A 22,699-nucleotide genomic window follows, 5' to 3' on the forward strand; every position below is an offset into this window, starting at 1 on the left:
TCTCGCGAAAATCCTCGCCGCATTTCGTCATCGTCACGAGAATATAAACGAGGAGATGCAGCGCGCGCGCAGGACAATTCCACGGCCCACGCGCTATTGTGGTCGCGGCAAATCAGTCGGCCACCTGGTCCGATCCCGTCGCGTCATCGCACGGTACAGTGGCCTTCCTCCTTTTTCCGTTCGCCGTCTCGTTCCCTCATTTCTATCCGTAGGGCATATCGCCGTTGTATTCCCCGTACACCTCGAGTAACTCGGTGGCTAAGAGATGATTATCTTTTCGATAGGATTTAAATTACGAGCACCGCGTTCCTCGCGATATCGGGGTCTCTCGAGGACTCTTCAAGATCGAGCGCGAAATATTCCGCTAAGATTACAGAGCACACAAGTGTACTGGCTTGTTATATTTTTGTTTTCAATTCTATTCTCTCGATGTACTTTTATTCTATTAATTTCTTTTCCGACCACGCGCGATCGGGGGTCCTTCGAGGATCCCTCGCGCTCATCCTCTCGAGGTTAGTTAATCGCGCGGAACTGGAGCGAGGCGCTTTCGCTCGACTACTTAGAATTCATGTCGCTCTTAAACACTTAAATATCACCGTCACGCTGATGCGGCGGCGACTTCTTTCGGCCACGGCCGTGCACACAATTTCCCACATTAGCGGCGTAATGACGACGACGGCGGCGACCGTCCGTCCCCGAATCGCGAACGTAGTTATTACCATTTCATTACCTCGCGGCGAAAAGGCGTCGAGCGACGCATAAATTACGCATCGTGACATAAAGTACGCCCAATTTGGCGCTCGCGCGCGCGTGTGTCGGCCACGGACGTGCAAAGCGCACCTGCGGGACACTTTTCACGAGTGTCGCGATTAATTGTCGCGAGTCCGCGACCCTCCCGCGCGATACAGCGTCATCTTTGACGCCGTAACGCACCGCACACGATCTCGATCGATGTGGTCCCTTTTTCTCCGTCTTTCTCTCTCCCTTCCTCCCGACGAGAACTCCGGTTCACGCGACGAAAAAAGAACGCCGAGGAAAATAATTACCGGCCTGCGAGTAATTATTCGCACCGCGCGAGAATCGGGCGAAGTGCCGGGCAAAAAATGACGCACGACAATCTCGATTTTTTAAGCCGTTTTTCCGTTCAATTTTTTTTCCTCTTTGCACGTACTTTCACGAGTTCCGCCTCGATCGAGGCGAGAGTCAATCCGCGAGAGTTCCCTGGCGCAAAATGCGCGGCCTCGAGTGGCGACGCAGCGTCGGTAGTGGGTTGCGCAAGGGAAGGGCTTTGATTGAGGCGAGATACAAATTGCTAATTACCTAATTAGACCCACTGACCCACAATGGATGACCGGGGGACCACCCGGCAAGCCTTCGGCGTGGTGCGAATTACGTCGGAGAATCGTGCCTTGCCTCGTGCCTTTCATCGTCTTTGTTCCGGCAATTTTCGCCTGTAATATGTCGCGACCGTGTATCCATCGCGCTCTACAACACGAGACCCCCGACACAAGCGACGTACGATGGAATAATATTGCAGCGAGCAGAGAATTGGGAACTTAAGTGACGATAAGTTCATTGATAAGGACGCTTACATATTTATAGAGATTCATCTCTCGTTGCGCATTGAAATGGCGGTCATCAAACGCGCCCGCGTCCTTTCTCCTCGCGTGAAAACGAATTTCACCGAGCGGCGACAGATAAGCCGTGCCGCAGTATGGCGTCATAAAGAAGCGATTATCTTAATTAACTGGGGAATTGTTTTGGCCCACGCGTTTTGCGGTACGCTACCCACGTGCGTAGTCGGAGTTTGCGACGTCGTCTTGCGCGCGTCGAGCGATGCGCGTCTTCAAAAATGATGATTGTATCTCATAAAATTCACGATTCGCATTATGTTTACTTTAAATCAAACGCGTATTTTTTAATAGGTAATAAAATATTTACATTTTACACGCATCTGTTATTCTCGAAAGACTGTCTCGTGAAACACTGCTCAGTCTTGGAAGCTGTCCATGTAATATCCAATAATGACTCGCGATCACTATTAGCCGAGAATACAAAGTGATAGAATTAATTACCGCCCGTCGCAATATTATATTTTTATATCGCTTAAGTATCGTTGCGTAATCCAATTAAGCGTTGAATCTCACGGATTGTGCAATCTCCGAATAATATTCATCGCGAAACGCGCACGAGAATCCTTACGACGGCTTACGAGAGCCTTATGACGGTTTTTACAAAATTACAGGGGCGTTACGTCTCGCGGTTTGCCATTGTCACTTCTCAGGGGGAATTATTTTATTCTCGACTTGTTTTCACGTCGCGCGCGAGGAAACGGGAACGAGCGGAGGAGGATGTTTACCTCAGGTAGAGCTTTACGGTTCGTCATAATCGTGGTGGCTGCTGCTGTCCACGCGTTTAATCCACGCGATAATGATGGTGCCGGGATGCTGTCCTTGAATAGCTAAAGGCCACGTAGGTGGTGTACGACACGCGGAAGATGGAAAAGCCGTTCTCCGAACGCGTGTAGGCGAAATGTATCAAGGCTAGCGCAATCGTTCTGTCGACACTTGTCGACCGTCCGTGACGTTTAAATAGGTGAACCCGTGTGACAAACGATTGCCATGAATGAACTCGAGAGAGAGAGAACGACGAGAGAAAAGAGCAAACTCGATCTCTTGCGCGATCATGTTGGATATATTAATGATATATTGAGCTGCATATTGATGATCATAAGTCACTCTTAAAAATTCGGAAACAATAAAGAGGGACAATTGCGTTTTCGAAGTATTTTAGAAAGTTTTTTCGGAGGATCTTTAGTTTTCAAAATATTAAATATGAAATAATAATAACAAGCACTTATACACTGAGAAAAATTGTTTGATTGTATTAACAAGACGTATCTGATAGAAGGAATTTTGATTAAACCAAGCAGAATTTCTATCATAATAAAATTTTTTTATCATAATAAAATTCGATTTTTATTATAACTAGAACGTTTAATAGACTTTACTACAAGGATTTGATTAATTAAGATTTTCTAGTTAGATTTATAAAATTTTTTGTTATATTAACTAAACATGGATAAAGTGATGCCATTTTTTTGTAAATTTAATATTATTACTAAGAAAATTTAATAAATTTAACAAATTATAAGAAATTAATTCCTAAAGGAATTCTGATTCGTCCATTTTCCAACAGACATACTGATTGAATTTACCAGATTTCTAATTAATGTAACCAGATTTTTTTCTCAGTGTACATTTAAAAAAAATTCTAAAGACGTTTTATGATCAGAAATACAACTTTAGGTATAACTTTCGTCATTATATGATCGTAATATCTCTTGTAATTGCGTTGGATACATCTTGCGGATGTGTTTCTTTCACGTTCATACATGCATATCGTAACATGCAGTAAGAAAGTAGCGTGAAGGTAGCCGAGGTATTTTCGAACACCGTGATTGAAAGACGTTTCAACGAGCCGGGGCTTGTATCGTACGGCGAAACATATCTTTATTACCTCAGTCGGATGTTAAACAGCGCAGGAGAAGAGTAAACTGTCGGCGTCAAATGTCGTCTTGTTGCTACCGAGAGGAGAATGTCCCGAGCGCATTAACGTCGCGCGCTTAACGCTTATAAGTACTTCGTTACTCTTATCCCCGGGTTCCATTACTTTAATAACGTAACGTCGTCGGCTCGAATTTATTCTTCAAAAATGATGACTCGTGCTCGGCATTCTTGACTGTCCAGAATTTCAAGAGATTTCGGACCTCTCTATCCTTCCCGTTTCTTCCCTTTTCGCCTCCTGCCCCCCTCCCCCCCTCACGCTCTTTCACTCTCTTTCTCTCTTTTCTTTTGAGAGGGAGAGAGCAGACGGATGCCGTAATAACAGCACGGTGCAGAAATTCGCAATTAACTTCTGGCGGTGGTGTCGCGTCGGCGTAATTGGTTTTGCAGAAAACTTTTACGTGTTTTCGCGACATTTGCATAATGTGCGAGGTGAACACGGTCGATCGATCGGTTAATTTAAATACCGCCGCCACCGCGGCGCGTACCGGACGTGCGAGCACATCGCCTCCATTAGCTTGTAATTATCGTTACTTATTGCTGGTAAATGCCGGCCGGCCGGCCTGTCGGGCTATGTTACGTGTCGATGCGTAAACTCGTAAATCCTCGATCCAGACTTACACCTTGATCGTGCTGCAAGATATGTAGATTAGAGAATAGAAAGAATACGATGAAACAATTGAGAAATAAGAAAGCTTATGGAAGAGAGCCATCTCCATACTGTCGCGATCATTTATTTCTGCAGCAAGAATTTGTGAGATTCTAGAGCGAATCAAGTCGTAAAATAATAAGGAAAGATGTGTACAAGAAAGTATCGTTATTTTTCTGAAAATATTTTTTAATTTTATTTATTTTTATATATTTTTCCCCCTAATTATTTTATTATTTTATATATTCTTTTCCCTAAATAAATTTGAATGCGAGTTTATTAAAATTCATGTCGTCGAAAGTTCTTTTTTATAAAGCTTTTTTCGCAACCCTAGATTCTTGTTATATTTTGGCGAGAATCGCGAGAGAGAAAGAATAGCGTTTGCGTCTCGCTCGCACGACGGATATCGCATTTCGTGTTTGAAATTCGACGTGGCAGTGAATTTCGTGAGAGAAGAGAGAGAAAACAGGCCCTCCGGGGGTATATACCCGCCGCACCGTGTCGGTATGTTTCGCAGTTTGGGACCGAAAGGCCCGCGTCCGACTCTCGAGCAGACCGGCACAAAAACAGCGGGGGTCAGAGGGGTCAGCAGCGGGGCCTTGTGTTCCCGTAACTCCTCTTGTCATGCGATATGTTGCTCGTACGTTATGATAGTGGCGTCAGTGATCCCGGAGGCCCGCTTGTTTTGTCACTGACAATGCTTCGCGAGATACCTTTGTAGCCGCGCCTCTCTCCGTGCTTTCTTTTCGTTTCGGGAAAGAAAGAGAGCGAGAGAGAAGAATACCGTTTAAGAGGAAGAATAATAGCGAGGAAACGGTGTCGCGTTAGTCCTGGTCCCCACGCATTAGAAATCGTCCGATGAATATAGATGTCTGTGCCGGGGTGACACACGGTTCGTCCGCGTGCGTGGCGAATCTCGAATATTTTTGACGAGTACCTTGGGTAAAATGCCAGAAATTCCTCGCCCGACGACGGTCACGCGAGCAATTACTGCTATCGTTCGTATGTATCTCGCGGCTTTCGGGACACACGCGAGATAATCAGCTGTTTTGTCCGCTGATGAAGACTCACTCTTCGGCGACACGCATTTTCCACGGTCTACAGAGTCGCGATTTCAGTACGAATTAGAACATCTAAATGATGCACTTGATACATTCATATCTCTCGGTTTAAGTCGTCACTCATTTCTCGATCCATATGTCTAGAATTTTAAGACGCGCGACTTTGTAAGGGGAAGATTTCTTTAATTCCTGAAGAATGAAAAAAATTAGATTATAAGGTATGAAGATTAATCCTTCTAGAAATAGGATGTTTCACTTCTTGGAGAAAACGTAATTTGTAAACGTTAGCGAATTGTTGTATCTCGAGAAGAACAGCTTGAATCCAGCGGGGCCGATTCGTTGCTTTTCACTTTGACCGACACCCCGTGGACATATTTTATGTATATCGAAATATCGCACACGACACGTGCATTCTTCGTGGGTGCTGCGGGACGCGAGAGAATGCGGTGTGGTAACCACACAAGGGGGCGATACGGGGCGGGGAAGAACCCTGGTACAAATTTATCTTTGTTCCAAACTTTCACGCACTGACAGCGACCGCCGTTCACAAAGTCAAACGTGACACACCGGCGTTATCCGGACTATATTTTTCTTGCTTTCTTTTCTCTCCCCGCGATCTATAGGCACGCACACATCCATGTCTTTTCTTTTACGACGATTGCGATATTCTAATAGTGAGAGGTGACTCTAAAACTCTTTCTGGGATCTAAAATCGCGGATTGGTTCAAAAAGATTGACTCAAAGAATGACAATTTTTTATCTTTCAACGCATTTATACATGGTTGGAGATCAAATTTTATTTCTACCAATAACTAAAAGAAAAAAAGAGATGTTTTCTCTTCTTCCTTGCGTTCAATTATCGCGCTTTGGCTCTTATTTGCGAATTTTTAATGAATTTTTTAATTATTTATTATTTATATTACCTAATTATTTATTATTTGAGTCAGTTTTTTATTTTAATATTAAATTTTGATTTATCTTAAATTTTTATACAATCCAATAATCGTGTTGTTTCTCGAGAAAAAAATCGAAAATCAAGGATTATATTCAAAAAAGCTAATCAACACAACTAAACTTACATATTAAATATTATCATATACCGCCGTTGTGTATTTCTCAAGTGAAGGGAACATTGTCTTAGATCGAGGACGGGCAAACGCGTGCCCGTCGGGAGAATAAAGCTGGGTGAATCAGCGCATGCAAAGTTCACCGCATCCGCACCGGCGATCTCGCGCGCCCGCGCGCGGCGAAAGGGCGGCGAGGACGAGAAGCGAAGAAGAAGAAGAAGAAGAAGAAGCGGAAGGAGGACAGCGCGAAAGGAGGCAAAGACGGAGGAGGAATCTGCAGAGAAACAGAGAGAGATAGAACGGACACAGAGGGATAATAATAAAACGAGATATCTCGTACGTGGGCGGTCGTATTGTTAGCGCAACAAGGCATGCGCGGCGCTTCTGTGTCCTCGCGCGCTCGTGCGCTGCCTGCGCCCTTAATAAAGGATACGCGTGTGCGTGCGCGCGTCCGCGATTCATACGTGTACGCTACGCGCTCGCGAGCGCGTTTAATAAGAAGGAAGGCCCCGCGCGCGGGACCGGAGCTCTCTCGGCCTTATGTAAATCGGTCGGGCCCATCTGCGTGAGGGCCCTCTCCTTGCGCTAAGAAGGAGAGAGGAAGAGAGAGAGAAGAGAGGAGAGCAGCGAGCACGAGCTGCTGCCCCGGCATCAAAAGCAGTGCCGCCACCGCCACCGCCACCGCCGCGATAAACACGCATTTATTCCGGTGTGTGCTGTGCGCGCGTGCACGCGCGCGCGCGAGGCGTGGGCGCATGTGCTCGTGCGGTAGCGCATGTGCGCCGCGATAAGGCCGCATTCACATCGCGACGCCTCTGACGGAACGTAAATCTTGCTCGGAAATTCCCGACCCTCTACGACTCTTCGTCTTTCGTTCCTCCCTATTCGATTCATCTTTCGGATCTTACGTCGGGTTTAATGGTCTTGTAATTCTCGAGAGAAATCATTTGAAATTAAAAAAAAAAATTAACATTATATCGTATATTGTTTTGGTAAAATAACAGAGTAAGCTTTTTCTTCTTCTTTAAAAATTCTTATTTGATGGTACTTCAATACACATTCATCGCGCGTTTTATCTTGTGTGAAACGACGTTAAGATCGCGAAAGAGACTAGGCCGCTATCGCGACATTACATTGTGTTTGTATCCTAACCGCTGTAGAAATGCATGCTGATTTTTTCGCAGTCGGCAGATAAACAGATAGGTAGATGGGTGTACATGTACATGTAGGTGCGCTCAGATAACAACCAAAGACTCGAGATGAAAGTCAAGTAGATACTTGGACCGCCGTGCGACTTTTTCGCTTAAATCGGCCGCCCCGGCTTTGTCGGTAAATTCAAGAAAAATCTTCGGATTACTGGAACCTTGTTCGGTATCAACTTAACACGATAACTCGGAGATAGTATTTTAAGTATTTTAAGAATTTGAAAACTCGAACGGTAGTGACTGCATTTAATTGAATTATTAAAATTTACTTGAAATTATGAAGATGTTGCTGAAATTTAATTAGACCATCTTTTGCAATTTTTAAAGAGTTTGACATTAAATATCTCGATTATAACTCTCGATTAAAATTCTGCCAATTGTTCACAATTTCATGTATTGATGTTTTTCGATACTTTGTTAAAGAAAATTTGTTTTTTCGCATACATATGAGAAGGTATACGAGAAGGAATATAATAATATCAAAAAGAGTATGTTATGCTTGAATAAATTTATTTAATAAATTATCTCGATTACCTTTAACATACTATATTGCTGCGTTAATCCAAACTCGTTATACTTGTTCTTTTTCGAAAAATTAATAGGTCAGTTTCCCTTGAAATGCAGCGTGACTAAATAACCACGATTGCCTCATAAGTTACGCACAACATTCTTTCTTTGATCGTAGGCAGGTACGTGTAAGAGACAGAGGCCTTGACCCATCTAGTAAGGAATTATCCAAAGCCCACGGAAAGTCCTTCAAGAAATCATTTTATTTTTCAGCTGAACTCCCTCGCTCATATTTTCCCCATACGATTTATTAGATACTTCTTGTGCACTTTCATCGAAAGCTAGCTTTACATATTATTTCGTTACGCTCGTGTCAATGAAGTAGAAATATAAAAAAATTAATCCCAAAAAATATTATTCAATTTTATATTCATGTTTTTGTTAATCATTATTTCCTTATCGTATATAAATTAAGATTGTCAAGCGTAATATCTTTTACATGACCATATTGCTAAATTTACTAATTTACAATCAAGTTGTCGAAATGTAGTAAAAATCATATTTACATTAATCAGACGGTGTCCCAGAAACCGCGAGACAAGCGGTTTTGGTACTTCCCGTCGAGGATGTGGCGACCGGTACCAATCTACGAGTAGCCGTAACGTAATTGACATTACCAGTTTATCGCGCGAAATGACGGTCGACGCATATAAGGAAGTTTGCAACAAAGATAGCATCTCGATTAATCGCACGCGATGGTGAAAGTGTGCAGTTTTGGGTGAATTTTCGCGATTACCTTCCCGTATGCGCGCGATAAATCACACTCGCTCGTTCTACCTGACACCCAGAAGGTAACTTTCGGAAGCGTAATTAAACGACGCAGCGTAGGCGGTGCTCGTCTCTCACGCGCAATTTCTTTTTTCTTTATTTTTTTGTGTGTTTTTTTCTTCTTTTTTTTATCTTTGCATCAATTCGTCTGCCGCTCCTATGCGCCCGCTATAAAAATTTTTCACAATAGACTCCAGCCATGACGCGTTCGCCCCGTCCGATCAGAGCTATAAATATAATGGCGCTAAAAACAACATAAAACACATGTAAGGTGTATATTAAAATTGACATTAATTTAAATTGTCTGCGGCGACTAAGGCTCCGTCTTTATACATCGAAAGTTTACTAATAAAAATATCTGACGATGAGAACCTAGAGAAACATATAAATCTGTAAATGTATAAAAAATCTATCTAGATCTCACTTATGAATTTAATTCTATAATTTTTTTTAATCTTCTCTTAAATAATTTATTTTTCGCGACGATACAATCAAGATTTCTTCGAGAGAATAGTATGTCGATTAAACGCCGATTTTTTAAATACATATATTAAAATGTATTTTCTGAAAAAATATAGGAATTTCTATTTCATTCCATTCAACACACCGTAACAATAATTATTCAATGATTCGCACGGTTTTTTCGTAAACGCTTTGATTCGTAACAGGGAGATAAATACATTCAATCCCATCAGTGTATCGGCGGTAGTCGACAATTGGCAGTTGGCCAATTGCTGCAATACCAGCCGCTTATCGCGATAGCGAAGAACGAATTAATAACGCGATTCGTAGCTGCGATAAATTATTTCTTCGTTAACGTCATGTGCACGCGCGATACTCGCGTTTCTTCCTTCTTGTTAATGATGACAGAAAAAAAGTCATACGTAGATTTTTCAGACGTATCTAATCGATCTAAAAATTGCCGAACTGTTATTGGGTCATAGCGAAAACAGGCGCTTCTAATTGAGCGGAAAATGGTTCCTTCCGTGAATCATCGGTCCAATATACGAAATTCAGTTGCTCTCGAATGTCACAATTTATGAAATCAGATGGAGTATATCAGGAGCTCGAAACGAGGGCAATCGGTGTCATTTTGGTGGAAGTAGACGAAGGAGAAGAAACATCACGAAATGATGATACATGGCAACAATCGCGTATTCTACTTGAAATCCAAAGAACAGATGTCAGAGAGATTTTTTCTACCAATTTAGATTCGGTTTTTTTTTTATATTATTCTAGTCGCTTTTTTATAATTTTTATATAACTTAATTTTTTGCAAGAAAATTTATGCCTATAGCTATCAGATTAACGAACATATATTCACTAACATATAAAGCTTGTATCTATATTTTTTATAAACCTTAAACACAACGGTATTTTAAATGCATCTCGAATTGTTACAATGCAATTTCTAATAAAATTGATAACAAAACGTGTCACATTCTGCATATTTAAATTAATGATGATGAGATTAAGAATTTGTGAAAAACCGCGACCATTATCATAATATCGATGGATAATCCATCGATTTTCCGCTCAAACATGTAAAAATACTACACACAAATAGAAAAGAAAGAAATTATAATCTTGAACATTGAATTTTGAATATTAAGAATACAGGAAGATACATATGTACCAAATTAGAATTTTTTTTGTCGAAAATTATGGTATTTTAAGAAATATCCTTAGACTCTTTAAAACGTTAAAAATTTTCCTATTTAGCTTATAATAATATAATAATTAATTTTATCGCAATTAAGCTATTTAGAATTGACGTGAAAATTAAGATTTTGGCTCGGAATGCGCGTGGGTTCGGCGCTCAATGTTCATCCTTCGATCGTGCGAAACAAAGCAGGAAGAATAAAAGACAGCTTCCTTCGTGATCGATAATAAGTTCGTTCGACACGCCGTCGAATTAACGGCGTTAACCGACAAGGCGGTGGATTCCTTTGGGATCGCGTTACTTCACGAAAAAGCCCGCGTCGTACCACAGCTGTCCGCCCGTCCGTCTGTCCGCGGTGCTGCTTTATGTCTTGCGTCCCGCTTATTTCTCCTCGCTTTCGTGCACACCACCGCGAGAGTTCCCTTAATCACTGCCCTCTCATTAGTAGGCGTCAAAGGCACCGACGACGCGGCGCAAGAGAAAGAGAGCTCAAGTCGCCTTTCTTCGCGATTCCCTTTAAACTTCGATTCTGCCTTTTTCTCTTGGCGATCCGGGGCCCCGTGAAACCACGAGGCGGGCAAGCGCACCGCATTGAAAGAATGATCTCTTTGGACTTAATGAAGCGTAGGAGCCGAGCGAAAAGTTGCGAAGCGCGGAGCGCGCGCGATAAAAAGATACACAGTCTGCGATCGTACAACGTTGCGCTTCGCCATCTTATGCCGTCGTTTTCATCGTAAGCAAAGTGTAAACCGGAAGTCTTCAAACGGATGAACCGATCTATTTTTTTATGGAAATATATACGCTTCTCTTGGAATCGTGCTCGATTGCAATTATTCTCTCGCATACACGTTTTAACTCCCGAAGATGTAACGTATATCGAGATTACCTATTGCATTTGGGCGAATTTTTTTAACGCCAAACCGTGCCAAAGTGCCGCTACAATAGCGCCGCTATTTTCCCTCGACGCCCACGCGATACGCTCCGCTTTACGGTTTGGCGAGTCGGCGATTTGGCGAATTCTGGGTTGGGACGTGTAGCGTCTTCGAATAGTCACACAGAGAAAATAAACTTCCGTCACGCTCGCTTCCCTTTGTCCCCTCTGCTTGCCTACTCTACCCATCCCACTACACGTGGATTATGTGGCCCACTGTGCAAAGTCGGAATCTATTCCGAGAGCTATTTCAAGTCCGTCTACGCGACCAATGGATGATGCGCGAGCGCTCCACCGTCTTATTAATGCAACGGCGCTTCTCTCTGCTCCTCCTCGCGAGTACATAGTCACTTTTGACGATCAACGGGGCTAACAGCTGCGCCCCAAAGATACTGCTCTATAATAAAGGTCCTTTATTATATACTCGAAACTTCATCTCAATCCTCTTCGTCTTCAAATCATTCTTTCTCTTTCTATGTCGCTATAAACATTTTTCGAACCGCTGACACAAGTCAGAAGTTTGACGTTATTATAGAAATAATAAAAATAAATAGACAAAAATAAAATTCTGTGAGTATCTATATGGATATATGTACAAAAGACGTGATGATTATTTTCTTCACGTATATTTATTTTAGTGTTTAACTATCGATTGTAAATTAATTAATAGAAATCTTGGGAACAGAAAGTTTTCAGATAGCATCTGGTGTTTTCTACTTTTATGATTTTTATATAGATAGCAGATCTTCTCAAAAACGATAAAAAATTGTCGAGATTATTACGCGGAAAATTTCGAACAAACCTGAGAAAATTGGCCTTCAATATGGTTAAAGCAAGTATGATCACAAAGGTATCGCAAGAAACGAAGAGATAAAGAAAGGGAGAAAGAGAGTGGACCGGTAACAAACGACTCGCAAATCCTCACTGTCAATTTAATCTCGCCTCGAATCCCGAAGAAATGTTAATAAGGACTACATTCTCCCCCCCATCCACCCGCATCCCGCAACGTGCGTACGCTACGCAACGACACTTTATTTTCGCGCAAAGATACCGCCGGCCATGTGGAAATTGTGTGCAAAACGAGCTGCTCCCGCCGGCGCCGTCGGTTTCTCTTTTCCCGCTCCTTTACCTTTTCTCTCCTTCGCTACCCCTTTCGGCCTTCCACCCTCGTAATTTATCGCGGTTATGCGGCAGACGTGCGCGGCGAAATCTGTACCACGCGGGATAGAAAGAAAAAGGAGAAGGAGGAGAGGACGGAGAGCGGAGAATTCAGGATCCGCAATACTATCGTTTTGCCTCGATCACTCGATTTCTCCACCTTGGTTGCTTTGCGAACAGAACCGTGTAGAGGAAGCGATGCGATGAAGAGATCGCGCGACTGGATGCAAAGGAAGCGCACGAAGCGCCGCCAACAACACATTGATTTTCGCGCTTGCCTCTCTAATGGTTCTCACCGGGATCGTGAAGAGGCTGGAAGAGAAATACGGGATAGCTGGGAGATTCGATGCGGTGAATTGGAAAGAGAAAATTGCGCAAAAAAGATAGAGAAAATAGAGATGAATGAACGTAGCATGCGTAAGGAAAATTCACTGCTAAAAAAAAGGTATCTCGAGGCAGAAATCAGATAATTATTTTGAGAAACAAAATCTCATAAAAACATCGAATGCAGCGCGATATTATTGACATTTTTTTAAAGTAGTTCTTTAGCATTTTTTTATGATTCTGTAAATTTCTACTTGAAATAACGCTTTAATTGAATACTGATACGTGCTAAAATTTTACTTAACTTTTATCCATATTTTTTTCATTATTTTGCCCAAATATTACACGCGTAAGTATCTTATGGGCGTGATCGCGACAAATACGACAAATAAATTTATTATCTGGTTACATTGTAAGAAAGATTATTCCGTCCAATTATCAAAGACTCGCTAAGCACACCGCGTGGGCGTGGATGTAATTGGCTCGCGGAAAGTTAGCAGCGCATTTTACGTCGTGACAATTCCTTGAAATGTGTTTTTAGCGCAGCGGATAACGTCTATGAGAGAGCGTTATAATATCGCGATGCCCGCTCATAACCTGGTAAAATTTAATTGCCCAATAAAAAGATCGTCGATGCGGTTTATTGGATACATCAGTTACACGGCCAGTTTTTATTGCTCCTACTGTTGCTCCGCGCGCTTATCATGCTCATTGGACGCCAAAATATATTGGCGGTAAATACCCTTTTTTTCATCACGGAAGTATTTTAAGTGTCCCCTCGTATATATTTCCGGCGCGAGAGCGACGATGAAATAATTTTTTCGTCGCAATTACACGAGACTTACTTCCTAGCACGTCGCTATACATTTTAATGATTTCATCGTCTCTCTCATGCATAAGTCGTCGGCTTAAGTCACCCGTTTTAATTAGGGGAAATTTTTATGCGCTCGTACATCACGAAACTCTCCAAATTGTCGCGACTGCCTGGTGTGAGCAGAGACATACCGTGTTACACCCACAATTAAACAGTCATGTATACAGCCCTCCTGTTTACAAGCCTCTTCACCGCTTCCACGTGGTGCAACGACCATCGATTCTTATCGTGACGTAGAAATCTCGCTTCGTATATCGGTCAAGTGCCGTCGAGAATATGCGCGTGCGTGAGAAAAGATTTTCTTCAATCTTTCTCTCTTGTTGTGTAACCCTAACTGATCTACTCTGCTTGTTAAACAATATATGAAATGTAAGTAAAAGAGAAAGTTTATTCATGTTTTAAGTATATTGCAAGAAAGAGGGAGTCATTTATTTGTGTCGGAGAGAGCAAGAGAAAGAGAGAGAGAGACAATTTATTCCAATGAACGAAACATTATCGTTTGATTGTCGTAAACGTTTCAAATAAAATTTAATATAGAAGAATAAAATTAACGTACGAATAAAAATAATTAATTGCACAAAAAGTTGCAAAGATCAACGCGATCGTTAAATCTCGCACCCTGTATTTATACCGAATACTGGCATGTATTTTGCATTTAACGACGTTTGGGAATTTACGATAATGTCTTTTCGATACTTCAGAAAATTCACAAGAAACGTCTAGCACTAAATTATATTGTTATCAGAGATAACTGAAAAGTTTTCCGATTGATCCCGATGCCGGATGTTTGCGATAGTTTAAATCAGCCTGTGGCGTTCCGGGCTTAACAATCGCCGCTGATGCAAGCGGATGATTGATTATTGTTGTCTACGGTAGAACTCCTACGTGAAATCGCATAAATGCCAGAGAAACATAACAATATTTATGTAACATCGGCGCAACGAATGTTTTGCTCACTTGATAATGAAGCAGGAAGCGGATTCGAGGGACGCGTGGGCTTTTGCCGATCAACGATCGTGCGCCAACAGAATATTATTCCGACTGAAGTTCGCGGGCGAGATCTTTCGGCAAGTACCTCGCGAGGTGCCATCGAGATTTCAACGAGTGGTACTTAAGAATCGAAACCAGACACCGGATTACAGAGAGCGACAAAACGGGGAGACGAAGAGAGAGAGAGAGAGGGAGAACGCGCGATGCGCATCATTAGACATTAGTCACGGCGAGATCATACGTCGATGGGGCTCAAAAAAGCCCCGTGAGATAGATAGGAAGATACGGTACCAACCGATCCGAACGATTTGTCAACTCGACTCTCATCTCGCCTCAAGCCCTATTTTCTTTAATCCGATGCAGCGGAATCAAGCGCGGCGCATCAATGCAATCGGTCGACGCGCATCTTATGATTTGCGGAATGAGATTAGCCAACTCGAACGATCGCGAGACATGCGTACATTAAATATACTAATGGAGATTTTTTAGCAAAAGAAAATCTTTACGCGTCAATGAACGTAGCGAAAAAAATACAAGAGCCGAACGTGATAATCATTATCGAAAATTAGGAAGCTACCCAATCGAATATTCAACGCGTTGTAATGTTTTCGATATAGACGATCCATATATAGCTCCTTTTCATGCTCACGAAGATAAACATAAAAATCTAATATTTTATTGCGAGAGGACAAACGAGATAACATCGTCAACTGTCGAAATTAGGAGACGATCATCTCTATGAATATTCAACGGGCCGCGATAATTTCGGAAACGCGGACGTCCCACATGTAGGGCCCCCTTCAATGGTAGGAGAGAGGGAGGGAGCAATCGTTTCTCACAGAGTCACTGGACACGAGTGGATTCTCTATTCGTTGAACCGTCGATGGGACCAAAACGGAATGTGGGCGAAGTGAGACGATTATTTCGGCAACCGTCGGGCCCCGAAGACGGATTCGCCGCGTGGGCGCATCGTTTAAGAACCGAGCAATTCTGAAATCGACTTTTCGACTTACAAAACATATTCGTGTGGTGGGCGAAGTTGAGACTGATCGCGAATGACAGGAGGGCAGGGGGCGACGTGCGCCTCGCCAACACATTCCCCGTGTCCGCGGTCCAGTCCTGTCTATCATGAGCGAATCAATCGCGTGGGCGAGCATTTCCGGTTGAATCACGGTCAACTGAAAGTTTTTTTTTTAAAGTAGCAAAATATCCATGGAGTTGCTTAATGATCAAGCAATCGTTTCTTATTACCGAGCCATCTCGTTGACTATTATTTTTCTTCAGCGAAAGAGAAAGATAGGATTAAGTTAGGTAAAAGAAAAATTATATAATCTTCAAATTAAAAAACAAATTAGACGGTTTCTAGACAGTTGGAATAGGCTATTTATTTATCATATTAATACACACATTATATATAATACATGTAATAGAAAATTCGAAAATATTAATTAAAATTTTTTTTTTATCTCAAACAAATTTAAAACTTTTTTAATTCTTTTTTTTTCAATTTACTCTTTAGGTTCAATTTCAAATAGTTATTAGTAGAAAATTTACGAGAGATAGTACATTTTTCAATTTTATCGTCACATAACACGAAATGTACACAGATACACATGCACGAGGACTATTATTCCCACATAACAATTGGGCAATCAATTCTTCCAATATGCAGAAGAACATTTCTCTCGATTATCTTCATAATCGATTCTTTCTCTTATTGCATCTGCAAGTGCATACTGATAATTAATGCAGAAACGAGGCGTACTCATCGTTCAAGTACCCATCCTCTCATCATTTGCGTCACGACACGTTTAACCTTTTCGTTGCGGCGATCGCACTTATCGGCAAACCGTTTGCATCGTTAACATATGGAAACCGAATAAATACGCGACTTTTTCATTAACTTTTCGCTAAGACCTCGCTTACCATCATATACGCAGCAAGAGTCGATGCTTAAAATGCTTTCTGCGGTATGGAAGGGTTATTATATTAACCCTTAACGGTTTTTTCCACAACGCGTTATATCATGTAATTTATTCGATTAAATGCAATTTTTATAAATTCTAATTGTGAGAAAGAAATACAGAACGATTATAATGAATCAAACGTACCATTTTATTTTTCAATTTATTTAACAAATTCTCTATAATTGCCTTTTGAGGTTTACGAGTGCTTTAAATTTACGTATATGTTTGAAAAAGAGATTACATAATAAGTATTATAACAACACGGAATAATACTTAATCCTTGAAAATTTACTCGTGATTCAATGCTTTATAATCGAAAAATAATTAATCCTCGGCGTTAAAAATTTATTTATATTTATGAAAATTAATAATTAATTTTTGACACAAAAGTTTTTAAAATATTCACAAATAATCTTACAATCGCAATAGAGCTTTCTTTTCTCGAGGCCGATTTTTCGCGCTTCAAGCAGCTGACCGTTTATGATTCCATTCGGCTTCTACGGAAATTTCGACTTCCTCGTAGACCGATCGTCCTGTGATCAGATAATCGCGTCACGTACCATGTACTCCTTGCTTTTCGTATACCTTTTTTACCTTCGCCGACGAACAATTATACCGTAGACGATGTCGGGCTCGCACGATGAGCTTCCGCGACTCTCGACAACACTCATATTTACAGATCTCGTTTACGAACCGCTTTTAAAGCACCTGAAGCCTTTGCTTCCGGTTAAAAACTCTGGTAAGAGGTACTATTTATATGACCATTAACGTACAATCTTCGTTTACGTTTCTATAAATACGCGTCGCAGTAGACCCGTTTCGTCATCACTCGTCGGCGCGACGACTCTCGTAAAATCCTCCTGACAGTAAAACCTGGCTCTTGTCTCGATCAGCGTCTTCTTATCCGCTCTCCGCCGTGTCGCGGGAAAGTCCATAACGCCGCGAACGACTTAAAATTCCACCGGTACGGTACGGTTTTAATTCCGTTATTTCCATGCCAATCAACCAAAGACGGAGGTCATGAGGAGCTTAATATGTCTACGAATCCCGCAAACGAGGCCCAATCAGTGAAATCCTTAATGAAAACATTGTATGCTTGCTTCAGAAACTTAACATTTTCTTCGTTTTAATATAAAATGGAAAAAATATCTGAGAATACGCATTGAATTATTTTCAAGAAACTGTCAACTTTCTCTCTCTCTCAGAGATTTTTTTTAAATTTAATAAATACAAACTTCTAAAAAATAAAAATTTATAAAGAAGAAAAGGATTAAGTTTTCCACGTTTATAAGTTTATGACAAATAAATATGTAGCATAAAACATGATCATTCGATGTAATATTATTCGAAACATCTGCAAGGAATATCTTGAGTTTCACTTTATTGTGAGAATACATATATATATATATGTGAGAAATGCGAGAATATGTTTGGAAGAGCTTGTTCAAAAAATGAGGCATAAATTCCATACTGCCGGAACATCCTGCTCGTAGCCGCCGTTGCAGTCATCTCGCGTACGAATGACTAAGGGCGCGTGCCCGACCGGTTCCCTTTAACTCGGCTCTTCCACGAAATGGTTCCCCGGGACCATTAGTTCCGCGTCCCCGGATTGCGTCATCGAAACTATAAAAGAATTATTTCGGAGCAAATTGCTCGGTGTCGCCGCACTTGTCAGCCCGCGCTTTACAGCCAGCCGGTTTGGTTCCTGGTCGCTGCGGGGCGCGAGACATTAATCGCTGCGACACATTTCTCCCTCACTCTCTCTCATCGCGCTAATATCTAACGTATCTTATCTAGCAGTAGTACCTCGCTATCTTGTATACCGTTACTCTCTTGCTCTTAACGCTGTTAACGCCCACGTTCCCCTGCATTTCCCTCGCCTTTTGCGTATCGGCGGCCGCGCGTCTCCTGGCTGTTGTTCGCCAACACGATCGCATCTCTCTGTATTTATTTTCTATAGGGAAATATTAAAATCAAAATTTTCCATTTTTGAAGAAATTTATTTGTCCATCTCTTTACGTACGCGTTCACGCAATATAAACTATACGATTGATATTAAGTTTAACATTGAATTATGATAATTTTATATAATTATGTACATATAACATTACATATAAATTAATACATTAAATGTTGAAAAATTATAAAAAAAGATTACGCCTTTGTAGTCACAATTGTGAACTACTATAAAGAAATATGGAAAATTCCATATTTCCATATTTCCACGTTTATAAAAATATTGCAAAATAAATCATTTCATAAAAATAAGTCATAAAAAATGACGAAGAATGCATATTTATCATGCAATTATATTGTTCACTGATTGTAAATTTAAATTTGCAATAATAACTCAAAGATTGTCTTGAACGCCTCGATACTCCGTCCACATTGAAAGTGCATAACTTGCATAATCGAAAGTGTTATATCGATCGGCCCCTTATATGCGATACAAATAATCTAAATAAAAATCCGTGATTGCAACTACGGCTTTGCAGCCACGGCTCGTTATCAATCGTACCATGTAGTAGACCATGCGAGCTGACTCGGGGCACGCGCCTGACAGGGTCGTAGGCCGCCCTACCTCCTCACCTCGGGTCTCTCTGCGCCCTTGTGCCCCTCATTTCCCCGCGTCAAGTAATATCGCGAGAAAGAGAGCGAGATGGAGGGAGAAAGAGAGACCGAGGGAGAATCCTACTCTCGCTCGAAGCTGGGGCCCGCGGACCCAGTCCTCCCACTCGGCTCTCCCACCCCTTTTTCTCAACGCTTTCCTGTTCCCACTCTCAAGAACGATTCCACCACTCTGGCTCGCAATCGGCGGCAGTTCCCCTCGGCCCGCCTATGCCCCGCTACACGATCCCTGTACGCGAGATGCGACGTCAGGCCGACTGTATTCGCGGCCTCTTTTCCTCTCTCACTCGCTTTCTCCTCTCGTGCGCCCCTTTTTGCACTTTTTCTTTCGCTCCATCTAATTTTCCCTTCATTGTCTTTGTCGCCTCTCTCCTCTCCTCGCCCCCTTGCTCGTTCTTTTTTTTTTGCCCTCTTCTCCCTTCTCGCTCTTCCTTCCTCTCCCTCTCTTTCCTTCTCTCTTGCAATGCGGCCCACACGCGCGCCCCACACTATCACTCGCGCGAGCCCCGCGCGCAATACAACACACATGGCCGGTCGGCCGCTCTTGCTCCGCGGAGTGTGCGGTCCTACCTCCTGCAGGGGACTGTGTCACGTGGCCCCCAGGCCGCAACGGCACACAACACGGACTGTGCTCTCTCGTGAGGCGCGCACACGACACCAGTCAGAGACGAACCGAGAGACCGGACCGACAGAGATTGCACTCTCTCCCAGGAAGCGCGTGTGGTGCTTTCTCCCTCCCTCTATTTCCGATTCTTTCTCTCTCTTTCTTTTTACCTCGCACTCTTTCCCCATGTACCGTTCCCTCTTCTTCCGTCTCCTTTTTCTACCCTTCCGTTCCGGTGAACCCGCGCGCGATACATCACGCATTGGAAACTGCGCGCACCCCCGTGCTGTTTATATCACCCGCAACCACGTGTAATCCTCCAGTGTTTTGTGTTTACGCGTTGCCACGAGGCTCGCGACGAATCGGCCAGCCGATTCAGGTGGTTCACCGGGGAAAAAAATCGCGTGAACCAGTCGTGCAAAGTGCAATTCACGTCGTGTTCTCTCCCGCGTCATGTCGAGATGGAAACGAGCGCTAGTGTGAGTTGCTTGTGCCGGTATTCCACTGTGTATCGTCGTCGTTGTGGATTGTGTATCGGTGTTGTGTGTCAGCGTGTCAACGACGTGGTCGCGAAGACGCAAAGGGAGAGATAGAGGCCGCCGTGGCTCTCGTTAGAACGACCGACGCTCCGACTGGCCTTCACGGATGAAAATGAATGGTGTGCATTCTGCTTCTCTATACAAGACCGATCGATGCGAGATCGATCGTCGTCGGCTCGTGCCTCTGTGAACGCGTTGCACTCGGATGTTAACGCGTTTAAAGTTATCTCTCGAGAGAGATTGATGGAGATCAACGATCGCGCTGATGGCAGCATTGACATCTGCCACGGTGTTTAATATCGTGCTAATTACATTCGTTGGTATAATTCTATAGTCATTAAAAAATGTCATTTGACATAATAATTATAATACAGTAAATTGAAAATTAATTTTACATATTTTGTAACCGAGGCATAAGTCGTGCTAATTTTACTTGTTGACGCAAATAATGTTCATAAATAATTAACGTCCACGGTCCCAATATCGTTAACATAACAGAAAACCGCTAATATATCTTGTTTATTATTATGAACGAAAAAAACTGCGCTTTGACAGTTCATGACGTGCAAATCGAACGTGGCTCTGCATCTCGCGAGCATGCAGGTTGGTTGAAAATCAAGTTTGCCAAGATCGTGTCAGACTCGATCTTTGTGATGATGACAGATAGTGACAACGTACCGTCGGATGTCAGACACATTAGGTCTGCTAATTATGTTTGAACGATAGAGGAACGATGACCGGTCTCTCACTAGCATTGCTAAACTCGATCGATTTTTATAAGACATCCCGCAATTTCAATCATGATAAATTATTACCGCGACGGCGCGTAATAAAAAGTCGAGGAGAAATAATGAAACCTAACGCCGAGACGCGTGTTTACAACCGGCGAATATTTTTACGGCGTTGACTCTGCTTGGTCGTGGCACGCGAAAAGTGTCTGCAGTAAAAAGCGCGTATTAAAAACCTAACCCGCGCGTTCGCGTTTTAAACTCGTTAAAAAAAAAAAAAAGACACGAAGCGCAAACTTGTCTCATCTTGGTCAACATGAGCCGGATAAAATCCGGTCAGGATATAGGATTCAAGTACAAGGGGCTCGAGGCACAGATTCGCGCCTCCGCGAATCAACCTTAAACTAATGGATCGCGATAATTACACAGTGTCCATTTCGGGGCGACGACGTGTCATTTCCTTTTTCCGTCTCTCTCTTTCTCCTCCGATGGGCATCGCATTCTGGCTGGAAACATGGCACACACTTAATGAAGCGATTCCTATCGGCACCGGTTGAATCTGATAATTAAATCAAGCGCCGGGGCCGCGGCGTCGTATATTAATTGAATCGCGATCCCTCGGATTCGATCTGCCTCGTTTCGCAAACACGTCCGGCAGATCCGGAGCTCGTTCGCGACGGCTCATGACGCTCTTCTACGCTATAAGATCGCACCGCCGATTGCGGTTGATTCAGTCACTCGGACCTTTTCTTACCGCGATACGCTCTTAACCCTTCATTGAAACGGTCCATCTTTCGATCTGCATCGAAACGTATTAACGGGCTTGTTCGGATAACAGATAGATTCAATAGTCTCCGTGACCGTGTGTTCCTTCATTCGGTAAATTAATAATCGAGATACGATTGTGTGTCTGTATTGAAAATTGTCAATGATGTGAGAAAGCAAAATTATCGAAAGCTAGAAATCTTACCATTAAAGCGAAGTATTTTTATTAGCAAATGCAGAGCGTTAGATTGATATATATATATATTATACGTATTTTTTTTTTATTATATTAAAGTTAAAACGTATTATCTGTTTATCTTCTGAATACTTGAGTAAAAACAATTGAAGATTTATCGTCGATATTTCATTTCATTGTTTGCAACATCAGCATTGATGTTGAGAGAAAGTTACTTTGGGAGATATTTATTGGAATTAGAAACTCGCTACTTAAACTCTACTTTTTAATATAATCTAAATGAATTTAATTACTTATATCTTCATCCAATGTTTCATTCCTCGGATTAGGATCGTCATTAGTCAGCAGCTAGCAAAACAGATAAACAGCGATAATCTTGTTAAGAAGATGTTATCGATCATCGAAAGAACTTATTTTCTTATTCCTTATTTTTTATGATAATTTATTTT

The 22,699-nt window shown here is 42.2% G+C and overlaps 1 protein-coding gene across 6 annotated transcripts in view; it reads left to right on the forward strand.

The window, feature by feature from the left end:
• Positions 1-22,699, forward strand: part of LOC105258862 (MKL/myocardin-like protein 2) — a 177,750-nt gene that overhangs the window by 124,822 nt on the left and 30,229 nt on the right. Inside the window, exon 1 of one of the 6 annotated variants that reach the window (XM_025408071.1) lies at positions 19,656-20,680. The exons of 4 other annotated variants lie outside the window; for them this stretch is intronic. Coding sequence is in view for 1 of the 2 variants with exons in the window: in XM_025408073.1 (XP_025263858.1) it covers positions 20,668-20,680 (13 nt within the window). In the remaining variant the exon portion in view is untranslated. Of the gene's footprint in view, positions 1-19,655; positions 20,681-22,699 lie in introns of those variants that run through there. One more of the 6 variants, XM_025408073.1, reaches the window with a different exon arrangement.

Source organism: Camponotus floridanus, unplaced genomic scaffold (genome assembly GCF_003227725.1).
Source record: "Camponotus floridanus strain SB8 unplaced genomic scaffold, Cflo_v7.5 scaffold2, whole genome shotgun sequence".
Lineage (NCBI taxonomy): Eukaryota > Metazoa > Arthropoda > Insecta > Hymenoptera > Formicidae > Camponotus > Camponotus floridanus.